Raw genomic sequence first — 27,371 nt, forward strand, 5'->3', positions numbered from 1 at the left:
ACGCTCTTCCAGATTGTCATAAATCCTATCACTCCAAATATTTTCTAACACCTTGCAGACGACAGACGTGAGACTTACTGGTCTGTAATTGCCGGGGATTTGCCTATTTCCTTTCTTGGAGAGGAATTACATTTGCCTCTCTCCAGTCCTCAGGTACGACTCCAGTGGAGAGCGAAGATGCAAAGATCTTCGCAAGTGACGAAGCAATCGCATTTCTCGTTTCCCAGAGCAATCGTGGACAAATGTGGCGACTTGTCGAGGTTCATGTTTGACAAAATTTTCAGCACATCACCTTCCTCTATCTCTATCCATTCCAGCATGCACACCTGCTCTTCAAAGGTTTCCTTCACTACAAAGTTTGTTTCTTTTGTAAAGACAGAAGCAAAAAACTCATTAAGGTCTTCCCCTACATTCAGGCTCCACACACAAATTCCCTATGCTATCCCTGATCAGCCCTACTCTTTCTTTGACCATTCTCTTATTCCTCACAAGTGTAAAATGCCTTTGTGTTCTCCCTAAACCGTTCTGCCAAGCCTTTCTCGTGCCCCCTCCTGGCTCTCCTCAGACCATTTTTGAGCTCCTTCCTCGCCTGCCTGTAATCCTCTAGAGCTGAACTTGACCCTAGCTTCCTCACTCTTCTGTAAGCTACCTTCTTCCTTTTAATGAGAAACTTTACCGCGCTCGTCTTCCAAGGTTCCTTTATCTTACACCTTCTTGCCTGTCTCAGAGGGCCATATTTATTCATCACATGCAACAACTGTTCCTTAAACAATCTCCACATGTCTATAAGTGCCTTTATCATGGAACAATTGCTCCCAGTCCATGCTTCCTAACGCATATCTCATCGCATCATAGTTTCCTCTTCCCCAATTAAATATCCTCCCATTTTGCCTGTGGAGAGAAATCAGTTAAGGTTTTGGGTTCAGTGACCCTTCTGAATTGTTCAAAAGTAGTTTTGGTAGTTAACTGAATGTTGGCCACATAATTAGGAGAACCTCCTGCAATTGAAAAGTCATGATTAAAGGTTTCATCCAAAGTTAACAACAGAGTACCATACTGAAAAGTGAGAGACTAGGTTGCAGTTCCCCCAGTCAGAGCAGTTCTAGCTTCTCCAGCACAAAATTGTAGAATAGTAGAATTCACCTGAGTCCCACTCTCCAACTCTGTCCACATACCTCTGCGATTGTTCTCCTCATAACTGGAACTCATCAGCCCCTCCCCCCCACCCCACCCAGTTGTGTGAGCTTGTGTTCTCGGCTTGGTGTTGAGTATGAGTGGCCAACTGTAAGGAGAGCAGGATAAAAAATGGCTAGACTGACATGTTTTGTTCCCCCGCAGTCAGACAGTGTTGTGCATTCCCCTTGCTGCAGGCATGCCACCATTTTGTAACCTTGTCTCCACAGTGGCCCCAGATCTGGCTTATCGCTCTGTAAGTTCTGATGCTACCACCTGGTGCCTCATTTCTCCGCAGTTCCAATTCTTTCTGCACCCTGGTGGTCTCCTTGTTTCTGAGCCTGGCTCATTGGTCGCAGGATTTCCTTAGAAATTAAAAGTGAAGATCAAGCAACGATGCTCGCATTTTTATAGCCCCTTTAATGTAGTAAAATGATGAAAGGCACTAAACAGGAGAAATTTTGACACTGAGTCACTTGAGGAACCATTTGGTCAGGAAATAAAAGCATGATCAAGAAAGTTCGTTTTAAAGAATCTTTTACAGAAGGAGATGTGTAGGAGTGGAATGATTTAACATCTTTTATGGGACCTTGCGATCTTGTTCAGATAATCGATGTTCTGATAACTGAGGTTGCTCTGTACTTGTTGAAAATGCATCCTTCATATGGGCGGCACGGTGGCACAGTGATTAGCACTGCTGCCTCACAGTGCCAGAGACCTGGGTTCAATTCCTGCTTCAGTTTGCACGTTCTCCCCGTATCTGCGTGGGTTTCCTCCGGATGCTCCGGTTTCCTCTCTCAGTCCAAAGATGTGCAGGTCAGGTGAATTGGCCATGCTAAATTGCCGGTGGTATTGGGTAAGGGGTAAATCTAGGGGTATGGATGGGTTGTGCTTTGGTGGGTCGGTGTGGACTTGTTGGGCCGAAGGGCCTGTTTCCACACTGTAGGTAATCTTATCTAATCTAATTACTATTTTCTTTTGCACTTGACCGGGAGTGAATTGACATTCTTAAGGCATTAGAATATACCAGAATCCAGGATTTATAATTTGTCTTTTTTTCTTTTGTCCTTACAGCTGGGAGAACAACGAAATTGAAAGGCTGAGTCCTTGGGACATGGAACCTATATCTGAAAATGGTGAGCAGCTGAAGTATTTTGTTCAAAAATGAGTGCACATGTGCACAAAATTATTTGAGTTTTAGTTCCATTGAAGGTAAATGTTGATCAATTTCAGGGTGATGTTATTTTATAAGTGTACTGTTAATATTTTCTTTGTGGTAACCAATCTATAGTATATGTAAAAAGAACCAAAATGTAATACCCAGTTTGCAGAGGGGAAGGCAGTGATGTATTGGACTAGTAATCCACAGCCCATGCTAATGCTAGAAGAACAAAGGTTTGAAATCATGCAATCTGGTAGAACTTAATTTCACTTAATAGATCTAAAATATAAAAAGCTATTCTAATGGTAATTATGAAACCATGTGATTCTCTAATGTGCTTTCGGGAAGAGAATCTGGTTTTTTGCTAGTCTGGTCTATGTGCAGAGTAATGTGGTTATCAACTGCACTCAGTTCAAGTGCAGTTAGAGGTGGGAAAATGTGCTGATCTTTTGAATGATACCCACAAGTATGAGTAAAATCCTGCCGATGGTGAGATCAATTATTGTAGTCCATTTTAAGTGGTACTCATTGAAAGTTAAATATTGTTTGGAACACCATAAGAATTCCTCTGCTCTGTTTTCTTATGGCAAATTCCCAAAAGGGAAGGGAGGACTTCAACTTAATTTTCTCCTCCAGCAATAAAGATGTGCTCCATTTAGACTATACTTTCATATTGTAAGTGGATGTAAAGTGTTAATAGCATGGAGGCACATTAAATAAAACAACTTATCTGCTCCTAACTTGTTTGCTTATTTTATTCTATTGAGCCTGCTCTGCCATTCAGTTAGATCAAGGCAAATCTACTTGATTTGAATTCCGTGTTCCCATCTACCTCTGATGCCCTTTGTTTCATGCTAGTTAAGGGAATAAATCTACTTAACCTTAACAATAATGAATGCCCCTGCTGCCTGAGACAGAGTTCCAACGTGTCTCAACCCTGAAAAGACAAGTTTTTCCTCACCTCTGTCTGAAAATGGTGACCCTGATTTATAGAGTGTCCCTAGTTTAGACACCAATAAGAAGAAGTATCCTGTCCACATCTAGATCATTATTGTCAAGATCATTCAGAATTTTATATACATCAATTAAGTTACCTCTCCCTCCATTGGAAAAAAAGCCCAGTTCAACCTTTCCTCATGAGACAACCTGCTCATTCTAGGTATCAATCTAGTAAACTTATTCTGAACTGTTATCAATGCATTTACATTGCTTGTTAAATAAGACAACCAAAGCTCTCCACCATATTCAAGATGGGTCTCCCAGTGCCTTGTATAACCGAAGCTTAACATGATTTCATTATCATTTCCTCTTGTATGGAAAAAAGCATATTACGAGCCTTTGTATTTACTTGCATGATCATATTTTGTGACTCGTGGACTAGAACACTTACACCTATCTGCATCTTGAAACTCTGAAGTCGTTCTCCATTTAAGTAATTGTCTGCTTTTCTTAATTTATCTTGCCAAAGTGAACAAGTTCATGTTTTTTCACATTACATTGCATCTGCCAGATTTTTGTCCACTCACCCAACCCATTTATACTCAACTGCAATCTTTTTCTGTCCTCTTCAGAATATATGTTCCTGTCTTTGTACCTTCTGCCATTTTAGCTGACAGTCTTTGTGTCTCTCATCTGAGACATCTATGGCACTTGCACATCCTTCCATTTGGGGAAAAAAGTCCATCCACACACACTCTGTTTTCTACTGGCCAACCAGTCTTCTATCCATACTAATGTATTACTGTTTACTCCACGCACTTCTGTTTGTCCAGCACTATGGCACTTTGTCAAATACCTTCTGCAAATCCAAGTACACTGTGTCTACAGCCTCCCCTTTATTCACAGCGCATTGCTCCTTTAAAAACTCCAATAAATTAGTTAAGTATTATTTCTTTTTTTATTAACCCATGCTAAAGCCCTTCTGATTTCTTCAAGTGTTCTGAGTGTCCAGATTTAACATGTTGATGATCAATTGTTTCATCTTGCCAAGAAGTCACGGTCTCTGGCCTATAGTTTCCTTTTTTCTGCCGCCTTCTCTCCCTGAATAGAGGTTTTCTACTTTGTAAATTCTAAGCCAATGAAACCTTTCAAGAATCAAGTGAAATTTGGAAAATTAATGCTAATAGATCTACCAGCTTGTTAGTGACTTCTAGTATTTATCGTAAATACACTCAGCATAGTAAAGGTGCCAAGATACTTCACAGAAGTCGTCGAATACTATTTGGATATTTTGGAAGGTTTTGAAGATGTCGAACATGACAGTTGGGTAAGGCACACTTCAACCATCTGAAATGGAAGAAAAACTTTCTAATGATCTATTACTGCCTTAGCTTGTTCACACTTGATGGTGGAAAAGTCCGCTATAGACAAAATGCAAACTTTTAAAAATTTGAAAGTTGTGACTATTTATGCAGTCTGTATAGAAGCTTGTTTTAAAAAAGGTCTGGTGGTACAGTGGTAATGTCCATAACTCTGAGTCAGGAGACTGATATTCAATTTCAACCTGCTCCAGAAGGATATAACATCCCAGAACAGGTTGATTAAAAATGTCTGGAAGCTTGTCGGTTACATTGAATTAACGTAGTAGTTAATCAGTGAACTCAGAACCACCTCTTGATATAATTGTAACTTTTGAAACTCAGCCAAACGTTGTATAGTGACATCATCATAACACTTCGGTGGGAAAAACATGAAAATGTCAAAACTGCCCAAACAAGCAATCTTCTAACGCTGCTAATTCATTGTTTAAGTTCTTTACTGCTTTCTTTATTTATGTTGAGGGTCATATTTGATGTGTTTCCTAAACCAAAAATATGCTTCTATTTTCAAGCTTTCAATACAACTTGTCATCCAGGATCCCCAAATCTTGCAATTCTTCTCTTTCATCCTCACAGGAACATGCTTCCTGAATTCTAATCAACTGGTCTTTAAAAGATTCCACTGTCAGATGTGGATTTATCCTCAAACAGCTGCTCTCAATCCAATTTCTCCAGTTCCTGCTTAATAGTATTGTAATTTAGCTTGAAAATAATTTAGCACTTTCACCCAAGGACCAGTCTCATCTTTATCTATAACTATAGGCAGAGGGAGAAATCAAGTACCTGTTGTAACTACTCTTTGATGAAGACACCTTTTGCAATTTTATTACAGATTTGTTAGTCTACATTTCCCTCCCATTAGTAAGTCTACAGTATGAACTAAGCAATGAAACTGCCTCCTTTTTGTTCCTTAGTTATAAGGCAAATTGACTCGATTCTTATCCTGGGAGGTCCTGTATCTCTAGCACTGCAATGATATCCTTAAGCAGTACTGCCATCCTTCCTTTTTGTGGCTTTCCAAGCTTTTCTGAGAATCTTGCAACTAGGAGTATTTAACATCCCGTTCCATCTTTCCTTACAATATGTTTCTATATTAGCACAACATCAGATCCACATGGCAATCTGCACTTGTAACTCACCAATTTTATCAACCATACTCTGTGCGTTCACATACATGCAATATCCCCATGATTTAGACTCCATTTTTCTTTCTGCAACTCCATTGATTAAATTCGATAGAATTCTACCTACTTTTTATTGAGTGATTTTTGTATTCATTTTAAACTTGTTTTCTTCTGCTAGGTTGCTTTTCAGACTCAAGTTCTTCAAAATTAGTTGATTTTCAAACGCAGACTATATCTGCAGCCGCTCATGAAAGAACACCGTACTGCCCCACATAATTCAACGAGCTACCCAACTACTTCCAGAGCTTAACTTAAGATTGGCAGGATATTAATCCAGGCTTGCAGGTGTCTGTTGGGGCTGTAACATTTTTGCAACTGGGCAGCATGGTGGCACAGTGGTTAGCACTGCTGCCTCACTGTGCCAGAGACCAGGTTCAGTTCCCGCCTCAGGCAACTGTCTGTGTGGAGTTTGCACATTCTCCCCATGTTTGCGTGGGTTTCCTTTGGGTGCTCCGGTTTCCTCTCACGGTCCAAAAAGAAAACGTGCAGGTTAGGTAAATTGGCCATGCTAAATTGCCTGTAGTGTTAGGTGAAGGGGTTAATGTAGGGGAATGGGTCTGGGTGGATTGCTCTTTGGAGGGTCGGTGTGGACTTGTTGGGCCATAGGGCCTGTTTCCACACTAAGATTAGATTAGATTAGTTTACTAATCATCAATAACTTAGATGAAGGCATGAAAATTAATTTATAGGTGACATTAAGATATGGTTCTGTTCGCCGAGCTGAAAGTTTTTGCTGCAAACGTTTCGTTCCCTGGCTAAGGAACATCACCAGTGCTATTGGAGCCTCCTGTGAAGCGCTGCTTTGATGTTTCTTCCGGTATTTATAGTGGTTTGTTCTTGCCGCTTCCGGGTGTCAGTTTCAGCTGTAGTAGTTTGTATGTGGGGTCCAGGTCGATGTGTCTGTTGATGGATGTTCTTGCCGTTTCCGGGTGTCAGTTTCAGCTGTAGTGGTTTGTATATGGGGTCCAGGTCTATGTGTCTGTTAATGGAGTTTGTGGATGAATGCCATGCCTCTAGGAATTCCCTGGCTGTTCTCTGTCTGGCTTGTCCTATGATGGTAGTGTTTTCCCAGTCAAATTCATGTTCCTGGTTGTCTGAGTGTATGGCTACTAGGGATAGCTGGTCGTGTCGTTTTGTGGCTAGCTGATGTTCATGGATGCGGATTGTTAGCTGTCTTCCTGTTTGTCCTATATAGTGTTTTGTGCAGTCCTTGCATGGTATTTTGTAAACTACGTTAGTTTGGCTCGTGCTGGCTATTGGGTCCTTTGTTCTAGTGAGTTGTTGTCTGAGTGTGGAAGTTGGCTTGTGTGCTGTTATGAGTCCTAAGGGTCGCAGTAGTCTGGCTGTCGGTTCTGAGACGCTCCTGACGTATGGTAGTGTGGCTAGTCCTTTTGGTTGTGGCATGTCCTCGTTCCGTGGTCTATCTCTTAGGCATCTGGTGATAAAGTTGCTTGGGTATCCGTTTTTGGCGAATACCTTGTATAGGTGTTCCTCTTCCTCTTTTCGCAGTTCTGGTGTACTGCAGTGTGTTGTGGCTCTTTTGAATAGTGTCCTGATGCAGCTTTGTTTGTGTGTGTTGGGGTGGTTACTTTCATAGTTTAGGACTTGGTCTGTGTGTGTTGGTTTCCTGTGTACCCTTGTGGTGAATTCTCCGTTGGGTGTTCTCTCTACTAACACGTCTAGGAATGGGAGTTGGCTATCCTTTTCCTCTTCTCTCGTGAATCGTATTCCTGTGAGTGTGGCGTTGATGATTCGGTGTGTTTTTTCTATTTCTGTGTTTTTGATGATTACAAAGGTGTTATCGACGTATCTGATCCAGAGTTTGGGTTGGATTTGTGGTAGGGCTGTATGTTCTAACCTTTGCATAACTGCCTCTGCTATGAGTCCCGAGATTGGTGATCCCATGGGTGTTCCGTTGATTTGTTCGTATATCTGATTGTTGAATGTAAAGTGTGTAGTGAGGCATAAGTCCAGTAGTTTAGGTATGCCGTCCTTGAAACTGACACCCGGAAGCGGCAAGAACAAACCACTATAAATACCGGAAGAAACATCAAAGCAGCGCTTCACAGGAGGCTCCAATAGCACTGATGATGTTCCCTAGCCAGGGAACGAAACGTTTGCAGCAAAAACTTCCAGCTCGGTGAACAGAACCACAACAACGGACACCCGAGCTACAAATCTTCAACCAGACTTTAGACATTAAGATAGGTAGGAAAGTATACTGTGCAGATGGCAAAAGGAAGTTGTAGATGGATGTAGGTGGTTTAAGTGAATGGACAAAAACCTGGACACAATATAATGTGAAGTTGTTCACTTTGGTAAGAGGAATTAAAAAAAAAGTATTTCTTAATCAGAGAATGACTGCAGAACTTCTACGGTGCAGAGAGATTTAGGGGTTCTGATGCAGGATTCACAAAACATTAGTATGCCGGTACAGTGTGTAATCAACAGAACCAATGGAATACTGTCCTATTAGGGGCGGCACGGTGGCACAGTGGTTAGTACTGCTGTCTCACAGCGCCTGAGACCTGGGTTCAATTCCCGACTCAGGCGACTGACTGTGTGGAGTTTGCACATTCTCTCCGTGTCTGCGTGGGTTTCCTCTGGGTGCTCCGGTTTCCTCCCACAGTCCAAAGATGTGGGGGTCAGGTGGATTGGCCATGCTAAATGCCCGTAGAGTTAGGTAAGGGGTAAATGTAGGGGTATGGGTGGGTTGTGCTTCGGCGGGTCGGTGTGGACTTGTTGGGCCGAAGGACCTGTTTCCACACTGTAAGTAATCTAATCTATACTGAGAGGTGTTGAACGTAAAAGTGGGGTCGGTATTCTTGAAACACAGAGGGCATTGGTAAGAACACATCTTGAAGAGGTTTACTAGATTAATATCAGCAATGAGTGGGATGTTTCGTGAGGATGGGTGACACAAGCTTGTTTCCATTAGATTTTAGAAGAGTGAAAGTTGATTTGATTGAACTCTAAGATTCTGAATGATCTTGAGAAGATAAGTTAGTCCAGGACTAAGGGACACTTCAAGCTAAGGGATATTTCTTTTAGGTCAGATGAAGAATATTTTTGAGGATTATGTGAATTTGGAGCACTGCTTCAGAATGGGGGCGGGGGGGTCATTGAATATTTTTAAAAGGTGGTTAGGTTCTTAGGGAAATCCAGGATTATTGGGATAGCTGGGAATATGGAATTTGAAATAAACTGATCAGCCATGATCTTATTGAATGGCAGAGCAGGCTCAACTACCTGAACATCATACTTATTCTCCTTTTTTTTGTATGTTTGCTTGTTTTTGTAAGAAACATTGTTTAAATCACTTTTGTTTTCCCCTGTGTACAGAAAACACACAATCATATTTCCCAAGTATTCACTCTGTCTCATCTCAGTCTGGTGTAATCTTACCCATGCACTCCTTAGTATGTGATGACTAAATGGTTTAACTGTTTATAGCCTACGTTAGACCACCTATGATGCAAAGCAGTCGAAAGATTTTTCTTTTTACAACTGTACTGACTACTTAAGCCTTTCGTTTAATTTGAAACATGAGTGGATTTTTGAAAGCTGTGGATCATGATTTTTAAGTAGATTTCATCTGCCCTTCAAAAGTGGTTTAAGGCCCTTCGACAAGCCAGAATGGAGTCTGTTTGAACTTCGTGCTGTCAATTAACCCTGCCAAAAACAGGTTTCTTGCTGAATGGTTTATCTTTCCTTGTGCCTCCCAAGGGAAAATGAAAACAAAAAAAACAAAAAATTGGATCTGTGAAAATTAGGAATGACATTTACTTAAGTGCCATATTTAAAGATTCTTACAATCTTCCAAACTCTGTAAAAATCCTCCCTCAAGTACACAAACTTGACTGTAACATGTTTTCTTCCTTAGTACTAGCGTGGATAGAATGAATGATTTCCATGTAAAATATTTTTGAAAGTGTTGCCTGGTCATTCTGTTTCACACTAAATCTGTTCACTCCATGAGCTAGATTATACATGTTAAAGCAAGTCATTCTGCTTGGGCGTAACCTTGTTGCATCCAAATAGCTTGGGAGGAGATGTAACAAAATAACTATGCTTAAACATAAATAAGGTCAAGGTTTACGAATGAAAGCTGACCTGATCAAACCTTAAGTTTCTTATTACTCTCCCAAATATTATCTTAATTTTCTTCCATCTCAAATGTAGTTAACAGTTTTTTATGCTTCTGTTCATATTGTAGCTGAATTTCCTGCTGATCCTAGTGCTGGTGTTCCTGTGACCGTGGAAGAGCTAGAAGCTCTGTTGTACAGGCCCCAAGAGGGAGAGTGGGGAGAAAAATCACGAGATGAAGAATGTGAGCGTATTATAAGGGGCATTGATGACCTTGTGACACTAGGTGGGTTCACAAACTGCATTTGTTTTCTGGAGATATGTATTTGATACATGATGCAATCACTATTGCCAATGCAATACAGTTAATGTTCAGTAGTACTGAAAATAATCTGAATGGAATATTATCATGGGGTCATACAGCATGGAAACAGACCCTTTAGTCCAACCAATCCATGTCATGTTCTCAAACTGAAATCGTCCCACCTTTCAGCAGTCAGTCCATGTCCCTCCAAATCTTTCCTGTTCATGAACTTATCCAAATGTCTTTTATATGTTGTAACTGTATCTGCATCTACTACTTGAACATAGAACATTACAGCGCAGTAAAGGCCCTTCGGCCCTCGTTGTTGTGCCGAACTGTCGTACCAATCTGAAGCCCATCTAACCTACACTGTTCCACGTACGCCCAATGGCGACTTAAACTTGACGAATCTACTATCGTTGCAGGCAAAACATTCCATATCCTTACTACACTCTGTGTAAAGAAACTACCTCTGACATCTATATCTATCACCCCTCAATTTAAAGCTATGCCCCCTTGTGCTCGCCGTCACCCTTCTTGGAAAAAGGCTCTCCCTGTCTATCCTATCTAACACTCTAATTATCTTGTATGTCTCTATTAAGTCACGTCTCAACCTTCTTCTCTCTGATGAAAACAGCCTCAACTCCCTCAGCCTTTCCTCGTAAGACGTTCCCTCCATACCAGGCAACATCCTAGTAAATCTCCTCTGCACCCTTTCCGAAGCTTCCACATCCTCCTCATAATGCGGTGACCAGAACTGTGCACAATATTCCCAGGTGTAGCATAACCTCATGGTTCCAGAACTCGATCCCTCTATTAATAAAAGCTAAAATGGTGTATGCCTTCTTAATAACCCTGTCAACCTGGGTGGCAACTTTCAAGGATCTGTGTACCTGGACACAGAGATCTCTCTGTTCATCTACACTACCAAGAATCTTACCATTAGCCCAGTACTTTGCATTCCGCTTACTCCGACCAAAGTGAATCACCTCACACTTGTCCACATTAAACTTCATTTGCCACCCCTCAGCCCAGCTCTGCAGCTTATCTATGTCTCTCTGTAACCAACAATATCCTTCGTCACTATCAACTTAGTCACTATCTAGTGTCGTCTGCAAATTTACTAACCCACCCTTCTACGCCCTCATCTAGGTCGTTTATAAAAATGACAAACAGCAGTGGATCCCACCAACCCTTACGGTACACCACTGGTAACTGGACACCAAGATGAACATTTCCCATCAATCACCACCCTCTGTCATCTTTCAGCCAGCCAATTACTGATCCAAACTGTTATATCTCCCACAATCCCATTCCTCCGGATTTTGTACAATAGCCTATTATGGGGAGCCTTATCGAACGCCTTGCTGAAATCCATATACACCACATCAACCAGTTAACTCTCATCTACCTGTTTGGTCACATTCTCAAAGAACTCAATAAGGTTTGTGAGGCAGTTCATTTATTATCCTCCTTGTGTAAAAGAACTTGCCCCTCATAGTCCTTAAATCTTTCTCTTCTTACCTTAAACATGTGCTCTCTAGTTTTGACCTCCCTCACCTGAGGGAAAAGGCCCTTGTCATTCACCTTATCTATGCCCCTCATGATTTTATAAACCTCAATAAGGTCATCCCTCAACCTCATATCATCTCAACATCCACAAACGAAGCTGCGTTACAACATTATTTCAACGAGCCACCAAACACTGCAGCACAGAGAAACTAAGCAGAGCTGATGAACTTGAAAGATTCTATGTAGACAACAAGCAAAACTAATGTCATTTACAAAAATACCTTGCAAGAACTGTAACAAACATGACATTGGACAACAGGCAGAAAACTAGCCACCAGGATACATGAACATCAACTAACCACAAAACAACATGACCCACTCTCACTAGTATCCTTATATATAGTTGAGGAAGGACACCACATCCATGCTAGGACATGCCAACAGAGACATGCATGAGAGTTCCTAGAAGCATGGCATTCCAACCAGAACTCTATCAACAAACACATTGACTTGAATCCCATTTACCACCTCAGAGAAAAAGAACAGGAAATGATGTGACCATCAGAAATGATATCACTGCAGGAAATGACATCACCAGCCCCAGGAAACTCAAACATATAAATATAAAGTGGGCTACCACCACAGTGCTTCGTTTGGAAGCTCACTGAAGATATTACCTAGTATGGTGACGAAACGTCTGAAAACAAACCTTCCAGCTTAGCGAGCAAACCTACATCCTCAACCTTCTATGTCCAATGAAAAAAGCCATTCCAATATCTCCTTATTATCTCACATCCCAATAAATCTTTTCTGAATCCTCTCCAGTTTAATAATGTCCTTCCTTTAACAGGGCAACCAGAAATGCGCAGCTTATTCCAGAAGAGGCCTCACCAATGTCCTTGCAACCTCAACCTGATTTCCCAACATTCTTATATTCCGAGGTCTGAGCCATGAAGGCAAACATGCTAAAAGCCTTCTTAACCACTTTATCTATCATTTTAAAGAAGCATGTACCCGAACTCCTAGGTCAATCTGTTGTACGATACTGTCCAAGGCCCTACCATTAATTGTATATGTTCTAGCCTTGCTGCGATTACCAAATTGCAATACTTCACACTTATTGACATTAAACTCCATCTGCCACTTCTCAGCCCATTGACCCAATTGATCAAGATCTCTTTGTAATCTTAGCTTTCTTCATTGTTCACTATACTTTCAATTTTGTTATCATCTGCAAACTTACTTACCATACCTCTCCTATATGCTCATCCAAATCATTTACATAAATGACAAACAAAAGTGCACCCAGTACCAATCCCTGCGGAACACTGCTGGTCACAGGCCTTTTGTCTGAAAAACAACCATCCACCACCACCAACAACTTATTTCTTACCATTAAGCCAATTTTCTATCCAATTGGCAAATTTACCCTGAATCTCATGTGACCTAACTTTGCCAGTTTGTATGCCAGGTGGAACCTTGTGAAATGCTTTACTGAAGTCCATGTAAATAATGCTGTGGCTCTGCCCTCCTCAGTCTTTTTAGTTAATTTGTTAAGTTTGTGAAACACTATTTTCCTCAAGCAAAACCATGCTGACTACCCTAATTAGTCTTTGCATCTCCAAAAGCATGTAAATCCTATCTTTCAGAATCATCTCCCAACAACTTACCACCACTGAGGTCAGTCTTACAGGTTAATCGATTCCAGAGTTTTCCTTGCATCCATTCTTAAACAATGGCACAACATTAACCCCGCTTTAGTCCTCTGGTATTTCTGTTATGACACAGCGGTGAACCTTCCTGTTAATTAAACCAAACACCCAGAAAACTCACCTCACCCAGTTGTTTGTTACAGTGTGAGTGACAGACAGCTCTCAACTTCCACTATGTAAAGAAAAAAATTCAATTTATTCTTTAACTCTAAAAATGGACATTAAACAGTAACCATTTACAACTCTAAGCCTTCTTTCTCTTAAATATTTGTTTTCTGCCTCCAACTCTGCAACAATATACAGTTCCATCAAAAGCTCGCATTAAAATTACATCAACTTAATTTCAAAACCATATAGCGGCAGTTGTCGGTGTGTCTTCCTCTGGCTGAAGATTTCCCTGGGTCATCTTCGGTCTTTTGCAATAAAGATGTTTCATATGAAATAAGTACCTTTTGAGTGAGTTTTGCTGGCAGTTACTTTGTCAATGGCAGTTGGTCTCACTGTCTAACTGTCAAGATGTCTACTTCTTTATACCCCCAGCATGGGATCATCTCATTGGTTCGATGTTGGCAAAACAATAAGTTCAAAATAGATTGGTTTCCAGTATCCTGGGGCATTACTTAAACTAGTTTGATTCGAATTGTTGTCAAAACAACTCTGGTATCTAGTTCACAGCCAAATGTTAAATATTTTCAATTTTCCAGTACATTCCGGGAATGCTAGTGAGTCACATAATAGGTGTTTACAAACACTCAGTGCAAAATAACTTTCACTCTCTCAAAGGTATCGTACACTCCTTCAACTTTATAACACTTCACACGTGTTTATACATGGTACAAGTATTTTTGCTAGAGGCGCTGCAACTTCCTCCCTAACTTCCCACACGTCATGGGATACACTGGATCAGGTTTTGGAGACTTATGTACCTTTTATATTTTCTAAGAACTCCAGCACTTCCTCTTCTGAATTGTGAACTGTGTTCAAAACATCAATGTTTATTTTCCTGAGTTCGCCAGTTTCCATTTCTTTCTCCATGGTAAAACTGACATGAAATATTAATTTGATGTCTCTTCCATCTCCTTTATTAATAGATATAGCAACTCCATTCAATGCTCCTGTGGATCTTCGTGCATATCCTGTATATTGTCTGGTGGTTTCCTACCTTACAGACCTGAGCACCATTAGAATGAGACTCGTCAATAGATTTTACAGGTTTGTGTGCTTCCTCCAAACATATGTAAATATGCTTGTTACTGTAAATAAAAAATGAATTTTTCAAAGATTTTAGTCATTAAGTATTTCAATTTCACATCTAGCTAATTATATAGCTATGTTAAATGTAAATAGGTATGTTTCAACAAGATTCTAAGGAATGAAAGTTTAAATGTGGATGTGTACACAAGAAATAGTAGGAATTATATACATTTAGAACACAGAACAGGAATGTGTCCTTTGGCCCACGTGTTGGGCCATAAATACCCAAATTAAGCTAATCTCTTCTGCCTGCTCATGGTCCATATCCCACCTTTCCTCATGTATTCATGTGCTCATCTAAAAATCCATTAAATGCCCCCATCGTATCTGCCTCCCATCACTGCCCCTGGCAGCGTATTCCAGATTCCTACCACTCTCTTTTAAAAAAAAATACCTGCCTCTCTCATTTTCTTTGAATTTTACTTTCACCTTAAATGTATGCCCTTAGTTTTAGACATTTCAACACTGAGGAGAAAGATTCTGACCGTCAACCCTATCTATACACCTCATACATTTATTGATTTCTATTGTGTATCCCCTCATCCTCCGCTTCTCTGGAGATTTAACTCCATCTGCCATTTCACTGCCCATATCTGCAACTGATCTATATTCCGCTGTACACTATCCACAACTCCACTGACCTTTGTATCATCTGCAAACTTATTAACCCACTCATCTTAATTTTCATCCAAATCATTTATATGTATCGCAAACAGTAGAGGCCCCAGTGCAGATCCTTATGGAACACTGCTAGCCATGTAACTCCAGCCAAAAAAACACTCTTCTCTCTCTTCCTCCTTTGTGCAAGCCAATTCTGAATCCACACTGCTAAGTCACTACGGATCCTATGCATCTCAATCTTCTGAATGTACCTACCATGAGGGTTCTTGTCGAAAGCCTTAGTAAAATCCATATAGACAACATCCACTGTTGCAACCCTATCTCTACCTTCTTCACCTCTTCAAAAAATTCAATCAAATTAAGATGTGACCTGCCCGGCACACAACCATACTGACTGTCCCTAATTAGGCCATGCTTTTCCAAATGCATGTAATCCTATCCCTAAAGAATTCACTCCATTAGCTTCTCAACTACTGATGTGAGTGTTACAGGTGTATACAGAGTATATGAAGGACACGGGTAGGGAGTACTTCATTTGGTTAATCGAATGTCGGATAACATAGTTCAGCCACGTTTTGGGACCTTTCGATCTTTCTGGATAATCCAAAATTTGGATAATTGAAAACCGGATAATCGAGCTTCCTCTGTAGTTCGCTGGATTATCCTTATTTCTCTTCTTGAATGAGGAACATTAGCTACTTGCCAATCCTCCGGGACCCCTCCAGTGGCTAGTGAGGATACAAAGATCTTGGTCAAGGCCCCAGCAATCTCCCCTCTTGCCTTTCTCAATAACTTGGGGGTAGATACTTTTGGGCCCTGGGGACTTGTCCACCTTAATGCTGTTCAAGAGAACCAACACTTTTTTTTTCATTGATCTCAATGCCAGAGCAAATTAGCATGCTTCACATAAATCTCACCATTCTCCATATCGGTCACCTCATTGAATACCAAAGTACTCCGTATGGATCTCGCCCACATCATCTGCCTTCATGCTTCCTCCTTTATCCCTGAATGGTCCTGCCTTCTCCCTCGCTAACCTCTTGTTTTTAAGATATGTATAGAATGCTTTGAGATTATTTTCAACCTGAATTGCCAACAGTATTTCATGGTCCTTTCTTGCTCTCCTAATTCCCTGCTGAAGTTCTTCCCTACTTCTTTTACATTCTTCACTGGCTTTGGCTGAATTTAGCTTCCTAAACCTTACTTATGCTTCTTTATTCCTTTTGACTAAATTCATAATCTTCCTCATTATCCAAGGGTCCCCATACCTTGCCATCCTTGTCCTTCCTCCTTCCTGAGAATATCAAGTCCTGAATTCTGATCAGCGGGACTTCACACAACTCCCACATGCAAAATGTGGACTTCCCTGATAACAGCTGCTCTCAATTAACAGCCTCTAGCTCCTGACCAATACTAATATAATTTGCCCTCCCCCAATTTAGTATCTTCCTGCAAGATCTTGACTTATCCTTATTCATATTTGTTTAGTGGTCGGGCGATGGAGGAGTGGGAGGGGGAGTTGAAGTGTTGAGCCACGGGGTGGTTGGGTTGGTTGGTCCGGGTGTCCCAGAGATGTTCCCTGAAACGTTCCGCAAGTAGGCGGCCTGTCTCCCCAGTATAGAGGAGGCCACATCGGGTGCAGCGGATGAAGTAAATGATGTGTGTGGAAGTGCAGGTGAATTTGTGGCGGATATGGAAGGATCCCTTGGGGCCTTGGAGGGAAGTAAGGGGGGAGGTGTGGGCGCAAGTTTTGCATTTCTTGTGGTTGCAGGGGAAGGTGCCAGGAGTGGATGTTGGGTTGGTGGGGGGTGTGGACCTGACAACGGAGTCACGGAGGAAGTGGTCTTTCCGGAACGCTGATAGGGGAGGGGAGGGAAATATATCTCTGGTGGTGGGGTCCGTTTGGACGTGGCGGAAATGATGACTGATGATATGATGTATATGGAGGTTGGTGGGGTGGTAGGTGAGGTTCAGTGGGGTTCTGTCCTGGTGGCGATTGGAGGGACGGGTCTCAAGGGTGGTGGAGCGGGAAGTGGAGAGATGTGGTGGAGGGCATCATCGATCACGTCTGGAGGCAAATTGCGGTCTTTGAAAAAGGAGGCCATTTGGGTTGTACGGTATTGGAACTGGTCCTCCTGGGAGTAGATGCGGCGGAGACGAAGGAATTGGGAATATGGGATGGCATTTTTACAGGGGGCAGGGTGGGAAGAGGTGTAGTCTAGGCGGCTATGGGAGTCGGTCGGTTTATAATAAATGTCCGTGTTGATTCGGTCGCCCAAGATAGAAATGGAAAGGTCTGGAAGGGGAGGGAGGAGTCTGAGACGGTCCAGGTAAATTTGAGGTCGGGGTGGAAGGTGTTGGTAAAGTGGGAGCACGAGGCAGCGCCGATACAATCATCGATGTAGCGGAGGAAAAGGTGGGGTGTGGTTATCCTTATTCATAGTTATCTTAAAACTTGAGTTGTGATCACTGTTTCCAAAATGCTGTACTACTAAAAAGTCAGTCATTTAGCCAGGGTCATTAGCCAATGCAAAGTCCAGTATGACCCCTCTTCTAGTTGGACTATCTCCATTCTGTTTCAAGAAACCCTCTTGGATGCACTTAACAAATTCTGCCCTGTCTAAGTCTCTTGCTGTGAGGCTGTCCCAGTCAATATTGTGGAAATTAAAGTCCTCTAATATGACAACCTTGTTGTTGTTGCATCTTTCCATAATCTGCCTACACATTTGTTGCTCAATGTCTTTGTGGTTGTTGGGGGCCTATAGTATGAGCCTTACAGAATGATTGCATCCATCTTATTTTTGAGCTGCATCCATGTTGCCTCAATGGATGAGCCCTCCAGTATATCCTCAGTGCCGATATGACATTCTTCCTGATGAGAAACAAAACTCCTCCACCTCTTTTACCTTCTCGTCTAAAACAATGAAACCCTGGAATGTTGAGCAGACAGTCCTGTCACTGTATCAACCAAATCTCCGTAATGGCCACACCAGCATAGTCCCATGTATTGATAGTCCCATCGATCCATTTGTATAATTATGATCCATTTTCAAAAATCTGTATGTTTTTACATCATTGTTTCTGTACACCCAGAGTCTCCCACAGGGCAAACGACCTTTCCAAATCTACCTTGTCAAGTCCCTTGAAAATGTTCAATGTCTCAATAACGTCACTTCTCAATCTTTTGAAGTCCAATGAGTACCTGCCCAACATGTTTGGTATGTTGCCTCCCAGGTGCAAGGGTACGTGATGTTGCTGATCGTGTTTTCCGGGTCCTTAAGGGGGAGGGGGAGCAGCCCCAGATCGTGGTCCACGTTGGTTCCAACGATATAGGTAGGAAGAAGGGTGAGGATGTCAGACAGGCTTACAGGGAGCTAGGTTGGAAGCTCAGAGTTAGAACAAACAGAGTTGTAGTCTCTGGTTTGTTACCCGTGCCACGTGATAGAGAGTCGAGGAATAGGGAGAGAGAGCAGTTAAATGCGTGGCTACAGGGATGGTGCAGGAGGGAGGGATTCCGGTTTCTGGACAACTGGGGTCCTTTCTGGGGAAGGTGGGACCTCTATAAAAAGGATGGTCTACACCTGAACCTGAGGGACACCAGTGTCCTTCGGGGGAGGTTTGCTAGTGCTCTTTGGGAGGGTTTAAACTAACTCCGCGGGGGCATGGGAACCAGGACTGTAGCTTTAGGGTACAGGACCTTGAGTGCAGGGAGGTTAGGAATAATGCAGCGACCTCTGAGGAGGGTGCCTGTAACCAGAAAGGAGGATTGAAGTGTGTATACTTCAATGCCAGAAGTATAAGGAATAAGGTAGGTGAACTTGCAGCGTGGGTTGGTACCTGGGACTTCGATGTTGTGGCCATTACAGAGACGTGGGTAGAACAGGGACAAGAATGGCTGTTGCACGTTCCAGGGTTCAAATGTTTTAGTAGGATCAGACATGGGGGTAAAAAAGGGGGAGGCGTGGCATTACTTGTCAAAGACAGTATCACAGCAGTGGAATGGACGATGGAAGAGGACTTGCCATCTGAGGTAGTTTGGGCTGAGGTTAGAAATAGGAAAGGTGAGGTCACCCTGTTAGGTGTTTTCTCCAGGCCTCCTAATAGTCCTAGAGAAGTAGAGGATAGTATTGCGAGGATGATTCAGGAAAAGAGTGAAGGTAGCAGGGTGGTTGTTATGGGGGACTTTAACTTCCCAGATATTGACTGGGAGAGCTATAGCTCGAGTTCATTAGATGGGTCGGTGTTTGTACAATGTGTGCAGGAGGGTTTCCTGACACAATATGTCGACAGGCCAACAAGAGGGGAGGCTATATTGGATTTGGTTCTAGGTAATGAACCAGGCCAGGTGTTGGACTTGGAGGTAGGTGAGCACTTCGGGGACAGTGACCACAACTCGGTGACTTTTACTTTAGTGATGGAGAGGGATAATCGTGCGCCGCAGGGCAAGAGCTATAGCTGGGGGCAGGGAAATTATGATGCAGTGAGGCATGACTTAGGTTGTGTGGATTGGAAAAACAGGCTTCAAGAGAAAAACACTAATGAGATGTGGGGATTGTTCAAGGAGCAGCTACTGCGTGTCCTCGATAGGTATGTACCAGTCAGGCATGGTGTAAAGGGCCTTGTGAGGCAGCCGTGGTTTAGTAAGGAATTGGAGTCCCTTGTGAAAGGGAAGAAGGCGGCATATGTAAAGATGAGGCGTGAAGGTTCAGTAGGGGCGATTGAGAGTTATAAGGTAGCCAGGAAGGAGCTAAAGAGGGAGCTAAGAAAAGCGAGAAGGGGACATGAAAAGTCTTTAGCTGGTAGGATTAGGGAAAACCCAAAGGCTTTCTATAGGTATGTCAAGAATAAAAGGATGACTAGGGTAGGTATCGGTCCAGTCAAGGATAGTAGTGGGAAGTTGTGTGTGGAGGCGGAGGAGATTGGAGAGACATTAAATCAGTACTTTTCATCAGTATTCACTCAGGAACAGGACACTGTTGCTGATGTGAATATGGAATCACAAATAATTAGAATGGATGCCTTGGAAATATGCAGGGAAGAGGTTTTGGGAATATTGGAAAGGATGAATATAGATAAGTCTCCTGGGCCTGATGGCATTTACCCCAGGATCCTATGGGAAGCTAGGGAGGAGATAGCAGAGCCATTGGCCTGGATTTTTATGTCGTCATTGTCAACGGGAATAGTACCAGAGGACTGGAGGATAGCGAATGTGGTCCCATTGTTCAAGAAAGGGAGTAGGGATAGCCCTAGTAACTATAGGCCAGTGAGTCTGACTTCAGTGGTGGGCAAAGTCTTAGAGAGAATGGTAAGGGATAAGATTTATGAACATCTGGGTAGGAATAACGTGATCAGGGATAGCCAGCATGGTTTTGTGAAGGGCAGGTCGTGCCTCACAAACCTTATTGAGTTCTTTGAGAAGGTGACTAAGGAAGTGGATGAGGGTAAAGCAGTAGATGTTGTGTATATGGATTTTAGTAAGGCGTTCGATAAGGTTCCCCATGGTAGGCTAATGCTAAAACTTCGGAGGTATGGCATTGAGGATACATTAGAGGTTTGGATTAGGAATTGGCTGGCTGGAAGGAGACAGAGGGTAGTAGTTGATGGATTATGTTCATCTTGGAGCGCAGTTACTAGCGGTGTACCACAAGGATCTGTTTTGGGACCATTGCTTTTTGTTATCTTTATAAATGATCTAGAGGAAGGACTTGAAAGCTGGGTAAGCAAGTTTGCGGATGACACGAAAGTCGGTGGAGTTGTGGATAGTGAGGAAGGAAGTGGTAGGTTACAGCGGGATATAGATAAGTTGCAGAGCTGGGTGGAAATGTGGCAAATGGAATTCAATGTAGCTAAGTGCGAAGTCGTTCACTTTGGTAGGAATAACAAGATGATGGATTACTGGGCTAATGGTAGGCTACTTGGTAGTGTGGATGAGCAGAGGGATCTTGGTGTCTATGTACACAGATCTCTGAAAGTTGCCACCCAGGTAAATAGTGCTGTGAGGAAGGCATATGGTGTACTGGGCTTTATTGGCAGAGGAATTGAGTTCCGGAGTCCTGAGGTCATGTTGCAGTTGTATAAGACTCTGGTGAGGCCTCATCTGGAGTATTGTGTGCAGTTTTGGTCGCCATACTATAGGAAGGATGTGGAAGCTTTAGAACGAGTGCAGAGGAGGTTTACCAGGATGTTGCCTGGAATGGTAGGAAGATCGTATGAGGAAAGGCTGAGGCACTTGGAGAAGAGAAGGTTTAGGGGAGATCTGATAGAAGTGTATAAGATGATTAGGGGTTTAGACAGGGTAGATACTAAGAACCTTTTACCGCTAATGGAGTCAGGTGTTACTAGGGGACATAGCTTTAAATTAAGGGGTGGTAGGTATAGGACAGATGTTAGGGGTAGATTCTTCACACAGCGGGTTGTGAGTTCATGGAATGCCCTGCCCGTATCAGTGGTGAACTCTCCTTCTTTATGTTCATTTAAGCGGGCATTGGATAGGCATTTGGAAGTTATTGGGCTAGTATAGGTTAGGTAGGACTCAGTCGGCGCAACATCGAGGGCCGAAGGGCCTGTACTGCGCTGTATCCTTCTATGTTCTATGTTCTATGTTCTATGTTCTATGTTCTATGTTCAAACTCTATAAATTAGACAATCCCACCATATTAGGTTCAACCTTGTGAACCTTCTCTAGAATCTCTCCAATGTCAGTTGATAGGGAGACTAAAGCTGTTCATAGTATCCCCACTGTGGTTGGATTAGTACCTTGCATTGTTTTAGCAGGACTTCCCTAGTTTTATACTCTATTCCTTTTGAACTAAATAGCAGCATTCCACATGTCTTCCCATTACCCGTTGAACTTAAATACTAGTTTTTTGTAATTTATGCAAGAGGACTCCCGAATCCCTCTATGCTGTAGCTTTCTGCAGCCTCTCTCTATTCAAATAATATTTATTTTTTCTATGCTTCCTGCCAAAGTGCATAACCTCACATTTTCTGACATTATGTACTTCTACAGACTTGGTGTCACCTGAATTACTTACCTCCCCATCTCTGGTTGTCATTTTCAGACCTTAGTTAGAATTGACTTTCTTCATCCATGTTATTAATATTTCTTGCAAATAATTCAAGTGGCATTAGTTTAGAAAGGCATCATGGTCCAACAGCTCCACATCCTTCCTATAATGTGGCAATTGGAACTGCGTAACACTCCAAATGTGGCTTGACGAAAGTTTTATACAGCTGTGCCGTGACATGCCAACTTGTATACTCAATGTCCTGCCTGATGAAGACAAGCATGCTGTACACCACCTTTACCACATTATCCACTTGTGATGCCAATTTCAGGGAGCTATCGACCTGTACCCAAGATCACTGTGTTTCTCAGTGCCTCTAAGGGACTTGCCATGCACTCTATACTTTTGCATTTGACCTTCTAAACTATATCAAATTACTCTTGTCTAGAATAAACTCTATCTGCTAATTGTCTGACCAACTTCCCAACTAATCAGAAATTTGCTGTATCCTTTGACACTTCCTCACTGTCTACAAGTCCACCTTTGAACATGTAGTTCTGCCTTTCCTTAAGCCATGTCTTTGTTATTGTTACATCATAATTCTGTATGGTAATCTGTACTTGTTAGTCACCAATCTTATTAAACATTCTCCATGCATTCACATCAGTGCAGTATAGATCTGATTTAGACTTTTTATTTCTTCCCTTCTGCCACTCCACTTATTAAATTAGACAAAATTAGAACAGAGGATGATGTATCTTCGATTGTTTTGTGTACCCTGATATTGCTCTGTCATGTACTGTCTTTATTGCTATCACTCCTGAGTTAATTTAAAAGCTTACCCAACAGCATCAGTAAAATGCTCTTTGAGGAACTCAGTTGTGGCTCTGTTTTGGGTGAAATCCATCTGGCTTGTACAAGTGCCATGCCCTCCACAGCCAGGAATTAACTTTCCCAAGAATCTAAAGCCCCCTCTCCCATACCATTTTTAAAGCTGTGCATTCATCTGTCACACCTTAACTAGTAATGCAAATCCCCCACCCCTTTTACATTGCCTCAGATATCTGAACCCTGAAACCTCAAAGCTGCCAATCCTGCTTTTCAAGTTTCTGTAATGACTACAACATTGTGGTTCCATGTACTAATCCAGGTTCAAAACACATCTACTTTACTTGTTATACCCCATACATCAAAATAAATGCATTTCAGACTGCCAGTTTTGCCATATTCATTAACCTGACCCTGCCTGTTCTTCCAATTAGACTGATGATCTGATTTCTACCTTCTCGATCACTCCAAATGATGAACTAGTGCTGTGGTTCCTACCCCACTAACACACTAGTTTTAAACTCCCAAATGGCTGTAGTGAACCTTCCTGCAAGGATGTTGGTGCACTTCCAGTTTGGGTGCGACCCATCCTTCTTGTGCAGGTCCCTCCAAACCTGGAAGTGATCCCAATGATCCAGATATTGGAAATGTAACCAACACCACACAGGTTCTTTATCCATGTATTTTAACCTTATTGTTTTCTGGCCCGACTACATGCGACAGGGAGTAATCCAAAGATTACAACCTTATAGGTCCTGCTTTTCAGCTTTCTGCCTAGTTTCCTAAATTCCATTTGCATCCCTTTCCCTCATCTCTCTTCATGCCTATCTCATTTATACCAACATGGACCACAACGTCTGGCAACAGACCATCCTGGAGTCTCCTTTTCTATCACAGAAATGCCTGTCTGTGCCCTGGAATATAGAATCCCCAGTTAATACCGCTTGCCTACATTTCAACACTCACTACTGTACAGCAGAGCCAATCATGGTGCTGCTGGTCTGGCTGGTGCTGTTGCACAGTATCCAAAACATTAAACTTGTTTGAGAGAGGAATAGCTACAGGGGACTCCTACGCTGCCTGCCTGCCCCTCCTGGCAGTCAACTATCTATCAGATGTTTCTTTTACATGAGATCGGATATGGGGAAGGAGAGAGAAAAGATGTGAAAATTTTTGTCAGAATCACATAATTGAGAGTGTCTGAACTTGTTGTCCCAGCCAATAAATGATAAACTGGAAGATGCTATTGAAGTTTTTTTTTTGTCTTGCATAAATCAGGACATTTTACAAAAATACAATTCCAGGGAAAAGCCAACATATATACTGCAGGAGAGGAGTGTTGTTTGGTTGGCAAGTGGACTCCAGTTGAGACATTGCCATGAGGCATGCACTCATTAATGCTAAAGTTAAGAATCTGGCATTATCATTAGCCTATTAATCCAGAGACCCAGGTAATGCTCTGGGGACTTAGGTTCAAATTTTGACATGACAAATGGAATTTGAATTCAATACAAATCTGAGTATTAAGAGTCTGACCATTAAACTGTTTTCAATTGTCAAAAAGCTCATCTGGTTAATTAATGTCCTTTAGGGAAGGAAATCTGTCATCTTTATCCAGCCTGGCCAAGATGTGACTCCAAACCTATAGCCTTGTAGTTGACTCTCAACTATCCTCCGGGCAGTTAGGGATGGGCATAAATACTGGCCTAGTCAGTGACGCCCATATCCCATGAAAACCTTTTTTAAAAATTCAAAACCAAGCAAGTTAATCCTGATTGGTTGGAGCGTTGCTCTAAGAAATGAGCCGATGAATGGCTGTCGTGCATTTTGAGTTAAAACAGATGCAATGCATAATTGTGTTCTTTCAAGCACGTTTGAATTAAGATTAAGGGAGATGGTTTAATGCTGTACACACAATGTTTAGTCAAAGAGAAGCATTGAGGCGTTCTATGATTAACAAAGAATTAATTCAAATTTATTCATGGTTGCTGCTGTGGCAAAATCTTCAATTAGTCACACTTGTGAAATTATTCAGTGGCTGTGGTTCCATATTGCTATTCTGTGTCTTAAAGAAAAGTATTTGGGGACTGATCTTTTTGCAATATATATTTGTATTGTGCAAAAAAAATTATTCTGCAGTGCTGTTAAGTACCAAGATTTTGAAACTGCTGAATTATGTCTGCATTGTGGTATAATTTGCAGGAGGATCAGTGCACTTGTATGGGAGGTGAGGTACATAGAGCACAATGCAAGAACTTTCAATGAACCAGATAGTCCTATTGTTTCATCGGCCAGGCGAATCACTGATCTGCTTCTCAAGTTCATTGAGTGAGTATGCACATTCTCTTTCCCCAAAAGAGAAAAGTTTAAGTTCTACCATAGGATGTAAGAAACTGAATTCAATGATCTTGTAGTCTGGGGGCTAACTCCAGGAAAAAATTTCTGAAAACTACTGATTGTCATTTTCTTATGCAGTCTCTCAGGATCGAGGGTGGCCTGCTTCCACTCCATTTCAGTACATTCTGAGATGGATGATAAATCCAGTGTGGAATCTGCAGACTCTGCTATTTGTGGGTAGTGGATGCTTATTGGTTGGGTAGATGAGTGGTTTGGAGATTTGTGCTTTCTCTTGGATGCCTCAACTTTAGCTTTTCTCACAATATGTTTGTCTTCCTGAATGAACTTCGCCGTTTTGATCAGACTCAGGTCAACCGTCATTTATTGACAGTGAAGTTTGACCACTTGTAGGAACCTTTTGAGATAATCCATAAAATGTTTCTTTTCTCCTTATGGGTGTCTGCTGCTGCATCTAAGATTTGAGGAGAGCACTTGCTTCAGGAATCTAGTGTGAGGCAAACAAAAATTACAGTCCTCTCCAACCAAGTGAATCATTAGCACCTCAGTGTGAGGTATTTTGGCTTGCTGCAGTTGACCCACTGGATTTGGAAGGTCTTATGAAGGCACAAATGATAGTACTTCCTCTAGTGCTTTGGTGTGCCTGCTGTAGATTGTCATACTTTCAAAGCATATGAAAACGTGGGAAGTCACTGCTGTCTGGTCAACCAATTCTGATCTTGCATTTGAGATCCTGGTGATCAGATAGCCTTTCTGTTGGCTATAGGCTGAGCTGACACATTGGAGGTAATCGTGAATTTTGTCATCTTTGTTTTCATTGAAAGAAAGCTCTCAGGATCATGCCATTGATTTTAATTTTTGAGAGCAAGGTGCAGTGCTGTTGGAGCTGGTTTGAAGAAGATCTTTGTTTTCTGGGTTTTTAGTGTGAGGCCCATTTTCTTGTAAGCTTCAGCAAATGAGTTGATGATGACTTGGAGCTCAGCACGTAACTACCACTTACATTCTGGAGTTTAGTTACTGACATGATGGTAACTTCGGTTTGGATTGAAGATTGTATAGATTGAACAATTTCTCCTCTGTCCTATAAATTAACTCCATGCCTGTTTAGTTTTCTGGAGGTCAAAGGGTACAGTATTGCAGAGAAGAAGATCATTGATGCAATGGTGCAGCTTTTTTTTTACCCCAGTCTTCAGCAAGTTAGTGTTTCTTGTTTTATTGGTGATAATCTCAGTTATTATGTCTCTGAAATAGGTGGAGGAAGGACAAATTTCCATGGAGAATCAGATTTGTGGAAGATGCTCCAAAAACCTTCATGATTCACAGCTTTTGAGAGATTGAAAATGGCTATATACGGTGGTTGCTATTATGTTGAACATTTTTCTTGGATTTCCTTAGCAGTGTGCGAAAACATGACTATAAAACTGGAAGACCATCTTCGACCACTAGGTGGATTTGATTAATAAGCTCCTTATAATGAACTTCTCTATGGCAATTATCTTTTCTGTAGTTATCATAATTGGACTTAGTATCCTTCCTGAATGTGGGGTCACCCTGAGATCTCTCAACATCCCTCTCCTCCCAGATGAGGAATGTAGTGTTGTACATACTTCATGTTTAGAAATTCAGCAGGGATTCTACCTGACCCAGCGCCCTGTTTCCCAGCTTTCACCAATGGTTTCAGATGTGCTGAAGATCATGATTGGGTAGTGAAGAATGGAGTTGAGAGCATTCAAATATAAGACCAAATCTTAGTTGAAGTATTTTCCAAAATGCCCTGTTCGCGACTGCTGGCATCCTCACCCTTTGTGGTTTGTGCTCCCTTCAGCACTTTGGGCCCTTCAATACTTGAGTCTCA

General features: G+C 41.9%; 1 protein-coding gene across 1 annotated transcript in view; it reads left to right on the top strand.

Annotated features, from left to right (window-relative positions):
• LOC132821169 (bromodomain and WD repeat-containing protein 3-like) overlaps positions 1-27,371 on the top strand; it is a 231,047-nt gene that overhangs the window by 177,192 nt on the left and 26,484 nt on the right. Inside the window, exons 29-32 of the mRNA XM_060833782.1 lie at positions 2,248-2,309; positions 10,054-10,209; positions 14,543-14,663; positions 25,364-25,489. Coding sequence (XP_060689765.1) covers positions 2,248-2,309; positions 10,054-10,209; positions 14,543-14,663; positions 25,364-25,489 — 465 coding nt within the window. The remainder of the gene's footprint in view (positions 1-2,247; positions 2,310-10,053; positions 10,210-14,542; positions 14,664-25,363; positions 25,490-27,371) is intronic.

This window comes from Hemiscyllium ocellatum, chromosome 12, assembly GCF_020745735.1.
Source record: "Hemiscyllium ocellatum isolate sHemOce1 chromosome 12, sHemOce1.pat.X.cur, whole genome shotgun sequence".
NCBI classification, from domain to species: domain Eukaryota; kingdom Metazoa; phylum Chordata; class Chondrichthyes; order Orectolobiformes; family Hemiscylliidae; genus Hemiscyllium; species Hemiscyllium ocellatum.